Source organism: Manacus candei, unplaced genomic scaffold, assembly GCF_025592945.1.
Source record: "Manacus candei isolate 608988 ecotype Guabito, Panama unplaced genomic scaffold, ASM2559294v1 h1tg000053l, whole genome shotgun sequence".
In the NCBI taxonomy this organism is placed as follows: domain Eukaryota; kingdom Metazoa; phylum Chordata; class Aves; order Passeriformes; family Pipridae; genus Manacus; species Manacus candei.
The window spans coordinates 2,276,614-2,295,286 of record NW_026138101.1 but is presented as its reverse complement, the minus strand read 5'-3'; the positions used below and the strand labels follow the sequence as shown (position 1 = coordinate 2,295,286).

Here is an 18,673-nt window from a genome sequence, read left to right as displayed (position 1 = left end):
TTTTTGCCTTCTGTTTTAATGGCCATGGTCTCCTGCCTGCAGAGGCCTGGGAGGGTTCAGTGCCTATTGGCAAGTAGCACCCATTGCTCCTTGACATCTTACCTTTTGAATTGGTAGAGGTTCTGTAAATTAAAACCATTACAATGTCAGTCCTTGATCTCTAGAGGTGGCAAAAAGGTTCTCCATCTCAAACCTCTCATCAGCATGTGCAGAATGCAATCTTTAATGACCTTGTATGTGCAGTGGAATGGAAAGCTCTGCAGTTTCAGCTTTCTGACAGGTGCTTTCCACAACAGACTCTCAGGACAGGATTCCTTTGCCTTCTTCCTCAGCTTTACTAGCCACCCCTCCTGCAGTTTTTAAGATCTCCAGTGTCATAACATCAAGTAGAAATTCAGCTGCCTTGGGATGATTAGTTTTCAAAGTATCCTCTAAAATTACAGTCTTCTCTAACAGCTTACATTATTTTGAAATGTATTTTATATAACAAAATATTGTTTGGTTTGAATATGAGTGATACTTTGTCCCTTTTCTTCCTGCACAGTTCCCATGCTTAGCAACAACCCCACCATTTTCTGTTAGTTGGAGGATACAAAATGCTGATTTCTATTGTTCCCTGTAAATCTCGTGTATGTGAGTCAGAGGAGGTGACTGAGCTCCATCAGCTGTAGCCAGGAATGAAGCATTCCCAGATGGACAACAGCAGGCTGTGTTCAGTCCTGTCATGCCCCAAGGTGAGCATTTACACACAGCAGCATTCAGGTGTTTCCAGAGGGGAGTATGGCATCAATATCTAGAAACTGAATTCCTATTCAGAGCATTCAAAATCATGGAACAGTCAGATGTATAAGATCCTTTTAGGACTAACAGCTCTATTCCTCTCATAGGGATGATTCTGCTTTAGTTTGTGTTTATGAACTGCTTTCTTGCCTGCTGCTGCTGAGAATTATTTATTCTGTTGGCAGTGAGAGTGTCCCTGCCTGGTTTGGGTTCAGCTCCTGGATTTCCTTCACTTGAAGGAATTGCATGCTGGCAAGCTGATTGTTTTCTCTCAGAACAATGGAATTAGAGGCACATTTTCCTTCTGGCTCCAGGATTTGACAGCGAGTCCTCTGGATTTAGTCCTTTGAAAGTTTGGACCTAAAACAATAGGAGAAAAATGTTGATTTAACTTTCAGGTGTTCCATCATTGTATTTTTAATTGTTGTCAACAGTTCACTTGTTGTGTTTTGGCACCTTGGATGCAGGAAGCACTTCTGGCTGGTCCAGCCCTTAACTTGATTTCCTTTCCTTGAACAGGAATGGTGTTTTTCTTGAGAGGGCTCACACAAAAACAAGAAGCTGCTGTTTCCTGTGCTAGAAGAACCCAGTGTGTTCAAGGGCACATCACTTGATTGACTTAAGATGGCTGAAGTGTGGGTTTGTTTCTTTATGTTCTAGGCCTTTACTCAGCAGCTTTTCTGGCCTTTTGCTCCAGGTCCTGTAGCAATAATCAGTGACTGTGGTTCATAGGAATGTTATCTTCCATCAGGTTGTAGTAAAACCTCTGTCTAATCTGTCTGATTTGACACTGAAAAACTACATTGATGCACATATTTATTGGTAAAAAAAAATAAAAATACCTTGAATTCCTCCATCTGTTTTAAAGTGGAAATCATGTGCCATCAGGAGCTTTGCACAGGTATTATCTCTGCCTATCCCAAGTTTTTATCAGAGCATCAAAAGAAGGGAAGAGTCAGTTGCAATGAATCCCTGTTCTGAATGCTGAGTTGAATTGCAGTTACCCGTGTTTCTGTGGGAAGTGCTGTTTTATTTTGTATTTGGTTTAACACAAAAGCAAAAGAGAACTTGATCTGAAAGTCCCTTATCTAGTATGAGCTGAAACAAGAATAAGTGGCCACCAGAATGCAGAGGGTACATATTAAACAGAAACAAGCAAAGAACACATTAACAGGATTTAAAAAATGAATCTACTTAGAATGAGTAAGAAAAAATGATTCTGTCAGTGCCACCACTGTGTGATTTCCAGGTCATTTCCCTTTCTTTTAGGTGACAAATGAGCAAGGAATGCATGCAAATGTTTATCTGAAGCTCAATAGGACTTAGCAGTCTTAAAGTTTATAATATTATTAAATGCCTTGCAGAGTAGCCGTGGATTTAAGAATATTCCTAAAGTTAGGCATTGCTTCAGTGCTCAGCAGCATCAAACACCAAATTACTGTGCAAGGCCAACCAGATAGAGTGAATCTGAGGGAAGAGGTTACACTTCATCCCCAGAACAAGCTATTTAAAGCTCTAATGAATCTATCTTATGGTCAGGAAGAAACTAAACCTACATGTAAGTAGTTGGCATTCATCAGCTTATAATTCTGTTAATAGCATCTACAAAACCACAAATATCCCCGGTGCTCACAAGGAAATTTTATTGGTGTTCTCACAGTCTAACAAGCTTTAAACCAGCATGAAATTAAATATAGAAATGTTAGGTCAGTCTAGACAGCACTGCAGCTCCCCAGCGTGGCTGACTGGTAAGGAAGGGAGTCCAGAGAGCAGTGGAACCTCCCACATTTTTGATTCATTCCTGACGTTATCAGTTAAAAAGTCCTGGATATCATCATGTTTTCTACATTGTTTTTTGATTTATATGTAGAATCTACACCCAGGCATGAGGACTGTTCTTTTTGAAAGCAATTAGAAACAGTTGCACTGCTTCAATCTGCTGGGGGAGCACAGTGCCAGTGTAACTGCTCAGGACCTTCCTGCAGGAGTGAGACCTTTGTGTGGCTCGAGAGAAACGGCGACTCAGGAATTTCTATTTTGTGTCCCTTCGCTTCATCATTCCCAATGCCAGCTCCTTTTTCACTCTTCTGCTCTGCTGCTCTAGCATTGAGTGCAGGAAGCAATTTCAGCTGAAGTACCATTGAGCATCTTCTGAGAGAGAACAGCTTTTGTGTTCCTCCAGGAAGGGTTTGAAGTATCCTTGGGAGTGGCATATTCCACAGGTGTGAAGACTTAAAAGTTTCAGAGTAGTTTGGACCAAACAGATCAAGCACATCCATTTCTTTATGCCTTACAGCTGCTGGATTTTTCACATCTTCAAGATTCCACACACAGTGTTCTTTTTATTGGTGCATTCCTTATTTCACCCTGGAATGTTTGTACAGTGCAACTTGTTACATATTCCCGGGGTTGAAATCTCTTCCTTGTCTGGAGCTGTGTCAGCTCTGGCACCTGCACTTTACTTGCCATCTGATTTTGATTGATTTCTTGTGTTCTTGGCTCCTTGACCTGTGTGGTTGTCAGGAGACTGCAACAGAAGTGGCCCTTGTTGGGAGCTCCGTTTGCCTGGCGCTGCTCCGCTTGTTTTTGCAGCTGGAAGCTGGCAAGTGGATCGCTTTTATCCCGAGATAATCAGGTTAATCTGACCTCTGGTGTGGTCACTCATGGGCACTGCTCCTGCCCTTCACACCTTCTCTTCACCAGGGGTGTAAAAGTGATGGGGGAGAACATCCCCAGAAGTGAAGGATTTCGGGGAGGTCGGATGTGACGCTTGACCCATCACCGACCTGGGATCATCCACATCCAGTTTGCATGGATAGGGCAGAGCCTCCTGTCCAGGAGCAGCCACTGGGCTCAGGAGGTGGGAAGGAAGGGCTGGGAGGGAGCTCTGGGAGCTGGAAATGGGAGGAAGGACAGAACTGGGAGCTTGGAGGCAAAAATGAGGAGAGAGCGAAAGGGGGCTGGAGGAAGGAGAGAGTCTGTGCAGGGATTTAAAAATAAGAATTAATTTATTGAATAAGAAGAGAGTCGTGCATATGGAAAAATGGATGTGAAATGACCAAGTAGAGAGGAAAGAAAAACTGTGAGAAAGGTGAAGAAAGGAACAAATTAAAAAAAAACCTGAGAAGACAATTTGCTCCTTAAATATAAGGAATCTAAATAATCACAGTGAATCACTGCCTGACCAACAGAACTTAACAATGAAAAAGTATTAAAATCAAATATGCAACGAGCATATTTTTATGTCTAAAATAATTAACTAGCACTACTGAGACCATTTGCAGTTGATAGAAAGCCCTGTGGTTATTTTATAACATGGCATGAAGACTGAGTCACAAGGACTTTTATTAGAAGATGGGATCTGGGGACATCCTCAAGTGCATTTATTCAGATATTTGCATGAAAAGCCGTGTTAAAAGTTCTAGGACTGAAAGAGTCCCAGTCCTGCTGGATGTTACTTAATCCTTATTAAAAAATTCAATCCTAAAAAAGAGCAGAACTAACTATATAAGAAAAATACTTTAAATGTTCTTTATAATTTTCTTCACAGAAAGGAGATGTATCTGTTTGGGTATTTTTCTTTTCCACTGTGTTAATTGTTTTGTGGGTTTGGTTTTTTTTTTTAGCTTATGCTCTCCAGAAGTCTTAAGCCAATCACTTAAGAGCCAACAGAGACAGTTAATGATTAACCAATAAATTATGTGTGAGCTTCATCATAGTGTAAGGCAGATTCACAAGGTCATGAGCGGAGGTAAACTCTTACAATTCTATTTTCTTGTTGATACTGTGTCTTCGTTTGGATCCCAGTATTTAAAACCAAAAATAAACAAAGAACAACAAAACCTAAAACCCCAGAAACCAAAAACCCAACCACAAAGCACCTTTGCCAAGGGTCCCATCTCAGTTTAGCAGAACTTGCAGCCCTTTGGAAATTAATCACTGATCTTTGTTTGACATCAAATGTCCTTGATACAGCTCTGTGTATCACACAACTTTCATCTTAATAGATAAAGACTGTATAACCTGGTTAAGTGAGGATAGTATTTGATACGGAAATCAATGCAATTGTTCTTCAACAGAATAGTTAATTTTTTTATATATATATTCACCTCAGGCTTATTACCTAATTCTAATATGGCACTTCTAGAAATGTGACTAAGATACTTTCTTGGGGAAATAAGTAAAGTCTGAGTTAATCTTCAGTGTGAAATGGTGTGGGAAGGTATTTTTAAATTATAAGTGTGCAGAGCAACTGTCTCACGCAAGGCTCACAGACTGTCAGTGTAAATACCATTGTCAGATTCGTGCAGTCACATAAGATTATTAAACTTGGGGGTGATATTCTCATGTAACACCTACACAGTTCATCAGCTTCAGGGGAGCTGCACAGATACAAATGAGAGTAGAAGCTGACCTTTCCAATCCATGCACTGAGTCACCACTTCACCTCCAGAGCTGATGTAACCGTAATGCACTTCGCCTTTACATCCATTTTATCTGCCTGCAGTGCTCATTACTAAATATAAACCTGTTCTGGAAAGTTAAAGTGGACATGTGACAGGGGCCACTTTGGATAAGCCCCAGCACTCAGACACTCTGCCCTATTAATGGTTCCACCGTGGTTGTGCCTAATGCTCCCCAGCGCCCGTGTTTGCTTTCTCCTGGATTACCTGGGCTCCAGACAATCAATAAATGCAGCAGGAAAAAAAAAAAAAAAAAAGCTCCTGGTTCACTGCCTGCTGCAGTTCTCCCTTTTTCTTTCAGACAATTTAAATCTCAACAGAAGAGGGGGACCAAACGTCTCAGCTCAGTTAGCTGGAAAATCTCAGGCATCAGGCGGATTTTTAGGTGCAGTTTGGCACGGCAGAAATGTCAGGGGCACTCGGGTTTGCGGAGGCAAACGAGAGGCTGCCTCTCGAATTTTTGACGTCAGCTGGAAGATGCAGAGACAGGTCAACAAAATGTTATTAGGACAATGTTAATTAGGACAAACCTTTATCCTGTGACCGTGCTGTTTGAACCTGCCAAGGGAGAGGAATCCGCAGGAATGAAAACAATGCCCGAGCACCATTTCCTAAGCCTGTCAACGTTAATTGTAATTTAAGACCTTCTGCTCTTCTTACCCTACAATAGAGCAAAACGAGCTCTAGAATTTAAATGATGGGGTCTCTATTCCTGCTGGCACCTTCAAAATTATCTTGTCACGAAAATACTATTTTCCAGCGAGAAGATAAGAGGTATTTCTTTAAAGGGGGTAGCTAGGTCGGCACTAAGGACTTCTGTGTCAGCTCTGTTACTGACAGTAGTATTTAGAAAAGAGCCTTGGATGGTGTCCTTAACACAGCACTGTAAATGCAGAGACGGATTGGACTTTGAAACTTAACATGTTCAAAATTTTGGGAACTAAATTAGGATGGAGAGGGGGTGGTGTAAGGCTGCTACCACTGCATACATTAAAGCAGAGTCTCTGTGTGTGGTTCTGCTTGCTCGCTTCTGTGGGTTGAAGCTTTTGCTGTGCACAGTTATTTACAGTAGGCAAACCCAAAGGGACTTCCTTTTACAAATGGGGTCTGATGCTTCCCATTGTCAACTTGTACCACAGTTTCCACAACACAGAAGGATGCACAAGGCTGCAGGCTATTTGAGGGAATATGTGTGTGTGTGTATTTGTTAAATTTCAGTGCTCAAAACTTTCATTTACTGTGTCTGTCTTAAATTCATCAGAGGGGGAAGAGCAGCCTAGTAGTAAGGACACCCTCAGAAGTGAAAGATGTGGGTAAGAATTCCAACAGCTTCATCCTTGGCAAGTGAGCAGGAGTAAAAAGAAAGCAGGAGCATCCTCAGATTCAATGAGACATGCTGGGAATGTTCAGATCAAGAGAAAAAAGCAAAAGTGAGAAATGCCTTTGTTACAGATTCTGGTGGCATTTACACAGTGACAGTGCTCAACAGAGACAAGGCTGGGGGGTCCCTGTGTGTGTCAGAACTTGAGGTGTCTGCAGGAAACAGCAGGTGAAAATGTGAACACCCCCAGGACTAGTGGTGAGTTGATGTTCTTTCTGATTTTTAAAACCTGTAAATGGCTTTGTTCCACTCTTACTCCATAAGAGTCACCTGTGAAATTATTCACAGCAGACATGCATTTATATCAAGTCTCTTTCTACCTTTTCCCCCACTGTTCACACACACACAGTGCTCTCATTCTCTTGCAAGGTTAAAGAACTGTTGTTTTTTACCCGACTATGACAAGAGCAGAACTCAAGTGACATTTCTGAACTGTGTTCTCATGCTGTCAGTCAGTTTATATGGCTGTCCATCTGTATCTCATGTTGGCTTGACCTGGCTAGTCCAAAGCTTATTGTGTTGCTTTGGTTTTTTTTTCTTTCTTTTCACTGTATTTTCTCTTTTTTCTTTTTTTATGGTACTATTCTCTTTATGACCTTTGAGGAACCTGTATTTTAAACTTGGTTACGTGAACTACATCACCTGCAATCACCAGTGAAGAAAGAAGTTGGGGTTTTTTTGTTCCATGAAATAGTACCAGGGTTGTGGGAGGAAAGAGGAGGCCTGGGAAAGCCAAAAAGCAGGAGTATTACCCAAGTTTATGGTAAGAAGAAGTTGGGCAACTACCATTACCAGAAGAGGGAAGTGAAACTTTACTAAGGTGCCCCAGTTGTGTAAAGCACAGTGGAAACTAAATTATTCTGAAGTCTTATTCCCTGTCCATGCCACAAAGACACCCAAACCTGGCTGAATGTGTTATTGGGTTTAAACCAATTTAGTGTATTAGTTCCAATAGTTTCACAATGGTTTAAAAATGCCAAGACTTTGCATATCAATGTAAAAAAGAATGTTCTTACTCTTTACTTGTTTTAAAGTGAAATCAGCACAAAGAAGTGGTAATTCCTTAGCAAATGTTATGACAGAGAAAAATTACTCTAACAATGATTCAAAAGGATATAACCTGAAAACCTGTTTGAACAATTATTTGGGTCAGTTTTTTTTCCTCCCCCAAATTAAGTGTGAGTAGATGAAAACCTTATTTTCCTGAAATACTAGTTTCTGAGAGGCGTTAAAGGACAAATGAGACAATTTTGAGATCCTGGGCTAATGAATTCAGATGTAATTATTTATGTTATTCGTATTTGATTTTTCAAAACCTATGATCAGCCTGTGAATGTGAGACGATGGCACGACAAAGCTTAATGGTGTCAAATTTAACACTGATGAGCAGAATTTTTTATCCCCTGCTTATGAACCATCTGTCATTAAAAACATTTGGAACCCAGCAGCAATAATCTAGGATTTTTTTTCATACTTATTAGTAAAGGAATTAAAGCTGATAGTTCTAATAGGAGGCAGCGAATAACTGAATAACTCTTCCCTGTGTTCTAGTGGCTTTTTAGCACTTGGTCCTTATCGGGTTTACTTGTCCCGTTCTTAATCTCATCAGCCGCATTTCCACTGCCCAGACTGTCAAAGGAACACCAAGTGCTGCAGATAAAATGCTCGAGGTGTAAAAAGCTCCTGCTCAGAAGCTAAATCAGAATCACATGTCAACACAGTTCAGGCTCAGGCTCTGGCAGGACGGTTGGATCATTGTTTTTAATGCAATTTACTAATTAAAAATGAGTCCCAGATTACGGAAAGTCTGGAATGAAGCGGCTTACTAAAATGGTGGTTTAGCGCCTTGAACTGGCTACACCAGAGTCTGCTCGTCATTAAACTGTAATTCAGCTGGATATTGCTCGGCAGTTGCCAAACGCTCTTCCGACAAGAACCGCCGGGGTTTCTGTGTCACAATCGTCCCCCCGCGTTTCGGCCGGAGCTGCTCGGGGGCGATGAGCGGCAGGACTGCGGCAGGTGCATTTTATTGGGCAGATGTACAGTAAACGCATTACAGCAGATTAGCTGGATTTCTTCCTTTAAATGTACACTGCGAGATCCAAGTTGCCAGCCAGCTGTTTCTTATCGGCCCGTGTAATCTCCCCGAGCCCGGCTTTGCCTCTTTTCTCCCGCAGCTATTTCTGTAGCGGGTCGGGCGAGCGAGAGCGCCGCTATGAATTTTAATGTTTCCACTGGGGAATCCCTCCCGCCTCCTCTTTTTGGATGAGATCCTCGAGGAAAGACCCAGAACGCAGCGAGGAGGCGGAGGAGGAAGAGGAGGAGAGGGACGGCGTAGCCGCGGTACTGGGGGTAGCCGCGGGGTGTGCTCAGGGGCCGTGGCGAGGCGGGCAGGGGTGGGAGCCATGGGCAGGGAAGGATGGCTCGGGGCGTGTGTCGCTGCCTGACCGCGGCACGGCAGCAGCGGCAGCAGCCGGAGCAGCGCGGCCCCGCCGCCGCCCCCGCACAGATGCACCCGCCGGCATCCCCCGGGGCCGGCCGCGACCTGCACAGCGCCGAGGCGATCCCGCCGGCTCCGGGCGACGGGCAGAGCCCGCGGACCGGGCGCTGAAGCCGCCTCGCCACCCGCACGAGAGGAGGAGCCGCGGGTGCCGCGCCAGCCGCCGGCCCCGCCGCCGCTCCCGCCGGCGCCCCATGGATAAGGCGGGCTCGCTGCACAGCTCGGTGCCCGCGCCGCCGCCCCGGCTCTACCTGCCGCGCAACTTCAGCTGCAGCGCCTGCCTCTATGGCAGCCTGGCCGAGCAGTGCAGGGCGGGCTGCAGCCCCGACGGCGACGCCGCGCCCACGCCCGTGGTGCGGGAGGCGGCGGGCGAGAAGCCGCCGCAGACGCGGGGCCGGGAGCCCACGCTGCCCGCCGTGCCCCCCAGCCCCACGCAGCGCCGCCGCGCCAAGTCGCTGCCCACGCCCGGCGACCGCAGCCTGCGCCCCGCGCTGCAGCACAGCCCGTCGCGCCGCAAGACCGTGCGGTTCGCCGACTCCCTGGGGCTGGAGCTCACCTCCGTGCACCTCTTCTGCGAGGCCGACCTGCCGCGGGTGCCGCTGCCCGCGCCGCCCACGCCGCGCCCCGCAGACCTGCTCAAGACCAGGAAGCCGCCGGCGCTGGGCGACCTGGAGCCGGTGCTGTTCGGGCCGCCGCCGCCGCTGCTGGAGCCGCTGTTCCCGCCGCAGCCCGGAGCCAGCCCGGGCTTCGTGGAGCGGGTGCGGCAGCACAAGGTGAGGCTGGAGTGGGTGCGGGCAGAGCCCGCGGGGCTGCGCGGAGCCGTGCGCGTCCTCAACCTCGCCTACGAGAAGGTGGTGTCGGTGCGGTACACGCTCAATGGCTGGGCCAGCTGCGCGGAGGCTCCCGCCGCGTACCAGCCGCCCGGGCCGCCCGACGGCATCACCGACCGCTTCGCCTTCCTGCTGCCCCTGGGCGCTGCCGCCGCCGAGGCCACGCTCGAGTTCGCCGTCCGGTACCGCGTGGCCGGCGCCGAGTACTGGGACAACAACGAGGGCAAGAACTACCGGCTGCGGGCCCGGCAGCGCCTCCCGCCCGGCACCGGCCTCCCGCAGGACCCCGACAGCTCCGCCTGGATCCACTTCATCTGAGCCGGGGGGCCGGGGGGATCCCCCCGCCCGGGGGCTGCCCCGCCGCCTCCCAGAGAGCCGCCGGGAGGGCTTTTCCCGAGTTCTGTGCCCGGCGGGGTGATTTGGCTTTCCGGGGTCGCTGGCGATGCCGGGGGACCCTCGCTCGCCTCACGGGGGTGTCGGGCGCGGGTTCCCCTCAGTCCGCCGAGCGCTGTGGCGGCCACCAAAGCAGCATCTGCCGGGGGGGCTCGGGGGATGGGCGGGATTGACCGGCCGGGACCGGGATCCATGGATGCACAGGCTTCCAGGTGCCGGAGGGGCTGCTGTCGCCTCAGCAGGTGACACGGAGGGCAGGGTCACAGGGCATCCCTCCAGCCGTCCCATTTGCCTAATCCTGCTCAAGCAAAGCCCGGCTCCGGCGAGGGGCTGGATCCGCGCTCACCCTCTCGTGTCAGTTTGGGGTTAAGGGCCTCATAATGGAGGGCTGAGGGACAGATTGGTTTGCAACCCAAAAGGACAAGAGCAGGGATGCCCCAAGGTGTAGCTGTGTTTCGTCATGCTGTAAAAATGTTTGGTTTAAAGCAAAGATTTATTTTTTTTTTTAATTTTGAACCCTATTTCATGTTTTTAAACACACTTAGAAAGAAAAAAAATAGCGTCACAGCCTAACTGAAATGTCACTCACGGGGAGATTTTCAAAAGAAAGTGTTTTGGTTCAGGATTCGTGTGGTACGTTGGTGGAAGGGATTGGCAGGGTCTGGTGTTTGTTTCTGTAGGATTGGGCCCGTAAAGCTGCTTGTGTTCAGGTCAGCGGGAAAGTTGTGGGATTGCACCGAGGGAACTGGAGACTGCAAGAGTTAAATCATAATTCTGGTCTGCATCACAAGCAACACTTTCATTTTTAGTCCTGTTGACGGTTTAACTTAATTTCTTAAGGTGTGTCAGGGCAGGGACCTCCTTTCTGAAAAATTAAGTGCTCCAAATTTTTCATAATAATTTCAGTAAGGGACAGATTTGACAAATCTGGCAAAGTTTAGTCAGGCAAATCGAAGAAAGTTGCACCTTGCCATATGAAAATACACCAATAGAATCATGGAGTATGCTGACTTCTGCCTTCAAAGGTATGTTTTAAGTATGTTTTTAAATTATATTAGCAGTAAACATAGCATTTTCCTCTTAAAACTCGAATTTTCGGGAGTTCAGCTGAGTACAGGTTGTGCTGGTGCCAAATCTGGGTGCTAATTTTCCAGGATTGAGGTGTATGGGTGTTTGCAGGAGAGGGACCTCTGCAAATACAACTTCTGAGAGTGGCAAAAGCAATGTCAGTGTGATCTGCTGGTTTTGAAGGGCTGTCAGGTCAGGCCTTTGAGGTTTTGGATCTTCTGTACGTTGTTAATGAGTGAAATGTGATTTTTAACTTCATTTTCATGTTCCTTGAAAGAGTTAAGTGTCCCAAGCAGCTTGAGTAATGTCTGGAGTAATGAGTTCTCACAGAACCTTTTGACTTCGGTGGGAATTGAGAGCACTTTTGTCTCCTGAGGGTTTGGTTCAGTCAGAATAATTAAACTTCTAAATTCTGGGGGAAAAAGAGGACTGGAAAGTTGATGGGAAAAGAGTATTTAATTTAATTTCTCTGGATCACTGTCTCTGATTTAATGGAAGTAATAGCAAGACTGCTTTCTGTAATACTGGTAACTTGGTTTTAATTTCCCAGGCAGTTTTCTAATCCCTGTGTTTTTAATGAAACAGAATATAAGATAAATGTACTGTCAGCATCTCCTGAGGATTTCACATTTTAGAATATTAAGGTCCCCATCTTGTAATACAGTAATCCTATAAGTTGCTAGAACATGGATATAAAGCTAGAATTGCACAACTAGGGTCTTAAAATGCTCGTGATTAAAGCATATGAAGTGGTGTATTTGATTAAAAAAAGCCCAAGTGTCTTTTAGTTGAAATTATATTTTTTTATAAGAGCCTTAATACTGGAGAGAAGGAAAAGGACCTGTCTCCATTTGAAAGCACTTTGAAATCTGTAGAAATACAGCAAAACATCTTTTATTTATGTGTTAGAGCTTTCCAAAGCACTTTTTGCTTGGCCTTTTTCACCCAAAGAGTGAACCAACAGCTGGATGGTTGGACAGACTAAAATGCTTGGAGAAAAAAGTAGTTTCTCTGCATTTTAGATCAACTGATGCTGCAACTTTGCTCATGAAGTTCTAACAAGATTCCTGTTTACTGTTTCAATGGCTTTAGAAACACAAACAGGGCTAAGACCATTTTTAACAGTGAATGATTCCACAACTCCAAAATTATTTTCCAGTGAATGGCAGTTTTCATTGTCATTTGATTTATGCAGCATCTGCAGGTCTCTGAAAAATTTCTAAAGGTTTCTAAAAAGTTTTTAAAATCTCCTTCTAACACCTGTGGCTTAAACTCTTTCAGTTTGGGATACCCAAGTGGATTACATGCACCGAGTACACTGGGAGGTTGTTGTACTACCCTTTATTTTTTATCACGATTTAGGTGGAATTACTGTTGCTCTTGGTTGAAATTTTGCAGTCAGAATTGGGCTATGGCTTTACAACACTGTTCAGATGTTACTGTTCTTTTATTTGTGGCTGCCTTTGCCACAGACAGATCTGAATATTAAAACTTTAGGGGCTGTAGAACACCAGAAGAATGTCCTGTAAAACAGTTCTCCTGAGCTTTCAAGCAGTTCAGCCTGACCTAAACCTGAATTTTGTGAGGAACTTCAGGGGCTTGGACTTGATCCCAGATTATGGGTAACATACATGCAAGCCCAGTAACAGACATGGCCTTTCTGGAAGCATTTAGGAACAGCTCCTTTTCCAAGCTGGAAAGGTGAGGCTGCACCAGCAGCTTTGACTGGAGGATGCTCTTGATGAGCTCTGTGGAAGAAGATTTAAGTGTTTTAATAGAAATTATCAGTGGTATGTGCCACAGTTGCACCCCTTCAATTACACATTTGCTGTTCTATCACATGAATTTATTTCCAAGCAAGACTCACTCAGATTTCCAACCACACGTTTTGGTTGCACTGGCCATGAGTGTTTTGTCCCTTGGCAGCATTCCTGTAGCTTCCAGTCCCTTAGATTTCAACCTGATGCCATCTATGTGTGGCTTGCTGGAAGCACTGTGCTAAATGGAGATGAAATGAAAATACCAAATGATATTTATATAATATTTACATAAACTTTGAGGAGAAAAAAACCACATTTTTAACCATTTTTAAGTTGGCAGGACACCCATCCTTTTAATGGGAGCACGAGCAAAACCGCTTTTTAAAATCCTATTTCTGAAGAATGTTGTTCAGCAGAAAGAACTTTCACAAGCAAAGTAAAATATCTGAAGATTTTCAAGCCAACCTTCTGCTGGAAACATGTCACCTCTTTGTATTTTTATTTGCATGGATGGAGCTCATGGCACCTCCCTTTCCAAGTGATTCCAGAGTGGGTTAGGCAAGGCCATGATCCTTGGGTCCTGTGCTTCACTCTGAAGGGAATTATTCACTGCTTATATCTCTGCAGATGTAAAAGTGTGTCTGGCATTTCTGGTGCAAAGCTGCAGCTTTATGGGACGTGCCATGTTATTGTATGTGCACTATAATGTTAATTTATACAGCCAGTCAAGTTGTACTGTATGTCTGACAGGGATATTTGCTGCTTCCCACTTGAACTGGCAGGTTTTTTTGCATGTGATTCCATGCCTTTCGTGGCACTATTTTGGAAATTTACCCTAATTATTAGGGAGCCTAAAAGGAAGCAGAGCTATTGACTGTAAATGGAATTTCAGCTTGCTAAGCATATTATTTATGAGCATAAAACTGAAACTGTCCTACTCATTCTCAATAAGTATACATCATTTCAGGTAAATTAAATTTTTTTTTAACCTTTTACCACTTGCAAGCAACTTTTTGCTGTGAATGTGTGTGCCTCAGAGTCTCAGAAAACAACAGAATAAGTGCACACTCTTTGTTGCTTCAGCAGATGTGAGGGGAAAATGTATCACTTGAATGAACAGATGTCTGCTCATGCAGAAGCATCACCCCTTCACAGAGACATGAAATGTTTTTCCATAGAGCCAAACAGGCAAGCAGCTGCTAATTTTAATAAAAAGTAGCCCTAAAGAAATACTCAGAATCTGATATTTAACATATTATTGAGTATATATTAAAATTTTTATGTGCCTTTCAGCATTTCCTAGGAAGAAATCTCCCGTGTTCCTTAGCTCTCCCACCAGAAGTCCAATAAAGGCTTTGTCATTAAAATGAAATTTATACTAAAATATAATAATCTATTCTAATTCCTGACACATTCTCAGCTGTGCCAGACATCCTGAAGCTGTAGCAGCAGGAAGAATTCGATTATATTTTCCCATATTAAAATGAAAGAAATGTCAGTCAGAAATATGTCTTCCTGATACACCTCTATAATTGCATAGTTAATTAGAAAAAAAATCTGTGACTATAGTTGATATAACAAGATATATTTATTGTACATATTCACCTCTTGCACAGATATTCTAAATATATATTCTGTCTGAAACCAGAAGTTCTAGTTTTTTATGAAATCTGTTTGTGGAGACGTGGTCTCTTCAGCTTTTACTGTTATTTATCTGATGCTGCATAATGAGTATCATTAAAACTTTGGGATGGATTTTTGTCTGTCTGCAGAGGTCATATCATGACATTAAAGTGCTCACTGCAGGGAGGAGCTGAAGAAAATTACTTTTCCCTTCCAGTTCCACTGCATGGCTTTTTGGGAAATCCTCAGTGCACGTGTTTGGAGAGGATGGAAGGATTATTGAATGACTGACAGTCTTCTTGAGCACTGAGAGGAAGGTTTTTCCGTCATAAATAGTTTAAGGCAAGAAGTAAATGTAGTAAATGAATCCCTCAGCCTTATGTGGAGCTGGTCAGTGTTTTGTTTAAAAGGGAAGGTGGTGGCGTATTTCAAAATGAAACATGTTCAGGGAAACACACAAACTGTTTCGAAGGAAGGTTTTCTCAGGTTCAGCTTATTATGAGAGAATTGCCCCCAAATAAATAAGATTACTTCCCTACATCCCTGTATGGACTTGAATGTAGGTCTTCCATGATCAGAGTGGATGCTGAGCTATAAAACCATTGGCTATTGCTTGGATTCTTTCTTTATCCAACCTATAAATATGACTTTTTACTTTACAGAGAGGAGTTTTGACCCTGAGTGTCCCCATCTCACTGGAATATCCTCTTCATTCAGCTCTGCTGTTGAGAGAGGTCTGATTTTAATTTTATGACACATAAGAAGATTATTTTCCATTACATTTTTGGAGGGGAAGGCAGGAAAACTGTTTTCCTTGGGGTTTTAGTTTTACAACATGAAACAGTAGCATGCAGCCTGAAAATTGCTTGAAATAACATATGCACTAGTGATTCCAAAGAATATAGCTAAGAGAAATGTCCAGTGTGAGATGTGCTTTTTTAAAAACATATGTGCTTTGGTCTAGTAAGGCAGGGAGAAAGTCCTAGTCTCCAGTGCAAGTGTATTAATGCCAGGGATTTCTTTCTATGCAATTCTATGGTGCACCTGGGTTTTTTTTAGGGGTTAACTTGACTGGTGTAGTTGATGTTATCAGTGTGTTGTGTGTAGAATATTCTGTTAAAAGTGTCATTAAGGAAATTGTGTGTCTTAAATGGTGTTATAACTTTAGGCTCTTTTTTTTTTGTCCGATCTGACTTCACTAAATCATAATAATGCTCCTCTTAAAAGTACCAAGACAATATTTCATCAGACTGCATAACCAAGGCTCACACATTACACTTTAAACCACCTTCTAGGACAAAATGTTGTGTTACTGTTGTGAGTTTTAAACTTTTTTTGTATTTCTCTATCTTAAAAAAGCCAAACTGTATTATCCTTTTAAACTCAAGGAGCTAATGTGTAGGTTTTTAAAGCTGATCAAAAGCAGTAAAACTGAACTTGGTTGGGATTACTCATAAATCCAGTTTCTAAACTGTGGCACAACCTGTCCTGACTCCATGGAGGTGCACCCAGATGTGAAGTTCAGGTATTTTAAGGTTGATCCAAGCTGAGCTCTGCCTGGGTGCAAAACCTGCCAACATCTGGACATGAATCCATGTTGTAACCCAGGAAAATTCTGCTGTGACAGAGAATTAGAGTTCTTGGAATGGTTTGAACAAACCTAACTCCTCCCCTGTAGTGTCACACCAATGATTTCTCTCTGTAATGGAGATTCTGTCCTGTTGAGGGGAGTGTTCTTCGACATGCAAGTTTTTAATACTGTTTCTTTGATTTAACTCTGTTTAAAAAAAAAAAAAGCGTTACTTGACTGGTAAATTACTTTTGGTTGTAGTGTCTTCTGCAATGTTTATATTTCACCAAACAATGTTTGTTTCTAATGTTTGTAAAAAAAGAAAATGTAATATCACCAGAAGTCAAAAATCAATGTTTTCTAATAATGCCTTGTACCTTACCCAGCCTTACAGTACTTCAGACAATTTTCCACCAAAACCGCATCTAGTCACTGGTTGTCACAATTATGAAGAATATATATATATTTATAAACCTGTAGCTTCTAGCTGCCATTAAAGATTAATGATACAAATCACGAGCACCTGGTGACTACAAACCTCATTTTTTTTTCTTTTAGAGCTGACAAACCATGATGTCTTTTTTTGTTGGGGATCTGAAACAATTGTGTTCCAATGTATCTGCTGTGCTTGTGTGAAGATATGTTGGGATGTACCTGCACATCTGAAGCAAATATCTGATATTTGGGCCAGGTTTTCTGCCAACCTGTCTTAGGAGGGTTCTCAGTGGAAGCTGCATTTTTTCTTTTAGGAGTATTACCATGTTTGAAGGAGACAGGGTGGGATTATCAGTGGGTGTAAATGTAACGTGGCTGCTTTTCTTTAACCAGTACTTTCAAAGCCTTTTTTATAATGTGGGTAAAAGCCACATGGCCACGAGGAGAAAAAAATGTTTCGTGTTTATTCTCATGTAATTCGTACAACTTATTTTTCTATTCTCTTTCAGAAACATCTGCTTGGCTGTCTCATTATTAATAATTTTTTTTGCATGTGTTTCTTTGGAAGGGCAACTAATTAAAATTAGCCCTAGATTTCTTTTTTTCCTTTTTAATTTTTTCCTTCCCCAGAGGGAATGTTTTCTGACTTAACATCTACCTTATCTTTCCGTTCAAGTAAAAATGAACTCTTAGCCCACATAAATGACAGAATCTAGAATTGTTTTCTGAAGGTGCCATAATATAAATATTAGACTGCAATAGTTAGAATAATAGAGTGTGATTTCCCTTTTGTTTGGTGAGGCAGATGCTTTGAATTTAAAACTGCTGTTATGCTTGAGCGACCTTGAAGTAATGAGATTACAGTTCAGAGTGAAATTGTAATGAAGTTATGGTGGTCTAAAAAAAAAAACAAGAAAAGGAATAGTTTTACATTGTTCTTTAGCCTTGGATTAATTTTCCATTTTTTTCACTCCTGAATGGGACAAAATATGACTATGGTAATTCATCTGATGATTAATCAGCATTACTGTAGATAATCTTATTAATAACAAGTGTTAAAATGTGTGCAGTATTCAGGCAGTTTTACTGTCGATAACAAACTCTATTTCCTAATGTCCCTCTCTGGCTGTTTCTTGGAGCCCACCAACAGTTTTTGGTATGACCAATGAGTTGAACTGGCTCAGGGGAGGTGTGGAATGCCAGGGCTCTCTCTAGTGAGGGCTTAGCACCAACAGAGGCAGCAGGAACAGAGGGCAAGGCCAAAGAGGAGGAACAGGGAGCAAGGGCCTGTCTTTCAGCCTCAGGGAGCTGTGAGATCAGCTCAGGTTCTCCTGCAACCTCATCCCAGGAGCTTGGGCTGTTGTCATGACTGAGAGCTGCAGTCCCAACCTCTCCCTGACCTCTGGATGAATGTCTCTTCTTTGGAACACTCCATGTATCCAGGGACAGGTAGGGAGGAGAAACAGGGACTGGCTGTGCTGCTTCCAAAGCATGTCCCTCTGCAAGACTGCCCAGCAGAAATACTACTGCAGGTCAGATAGAAGCAGGAATATATCAAAGCACCACGTTGTCCTTCAGTTACTCTTTAAACCTACAGAAGGTGAGGGAAGTTGACAACAAAACATTCCTATCAAGGCTTTGAACAGCTGAATTCTCTTTTATATTTAACACATTTACCAGGGCAAGCTGGTGCAAGAAATGCCCCTTGGCCTAACAGAAAGCTGCAGAACTGTTTCAGTGGTAGATGGGGGTGATGTATTGCAGGAAGAAATGATGTGCAATGGTGATATTATCACCAGTTTTATCACTGGCTTTGCCTTACCAGTTGTGGCACAAGGGAGGGCTTCTCAGAACAGCCAGGAGTTGCCAA

General features: G+C 43.5%; 1 protein-coding gene across 1 annotated transcript; it reads left to right on the top strand.

The window, feature by feature from the left end:
• The first annotated feature begins 5,505 nt into the window (after positions 1-5,505).
• Positions 5,506-16,694, top strand: LOC127477434 (protein phosphatase 1 regulatory subunit 3E-like). Its single transcript, XM_051801775.1, has one exon. The coding sequence runs from the start codon at positions 8,890-8,892 to the stop codon at positions 10,270-10,272; it is 1,383 nt and encodes a 460-aa protein (XP_051657735.1). The 5' UTR covers positions 5,506-8,889; the 3' UTR covers positions 10,273-16,694.
• Positions 16,695-18,673: the final 1,979 nt, after the last annotated feature.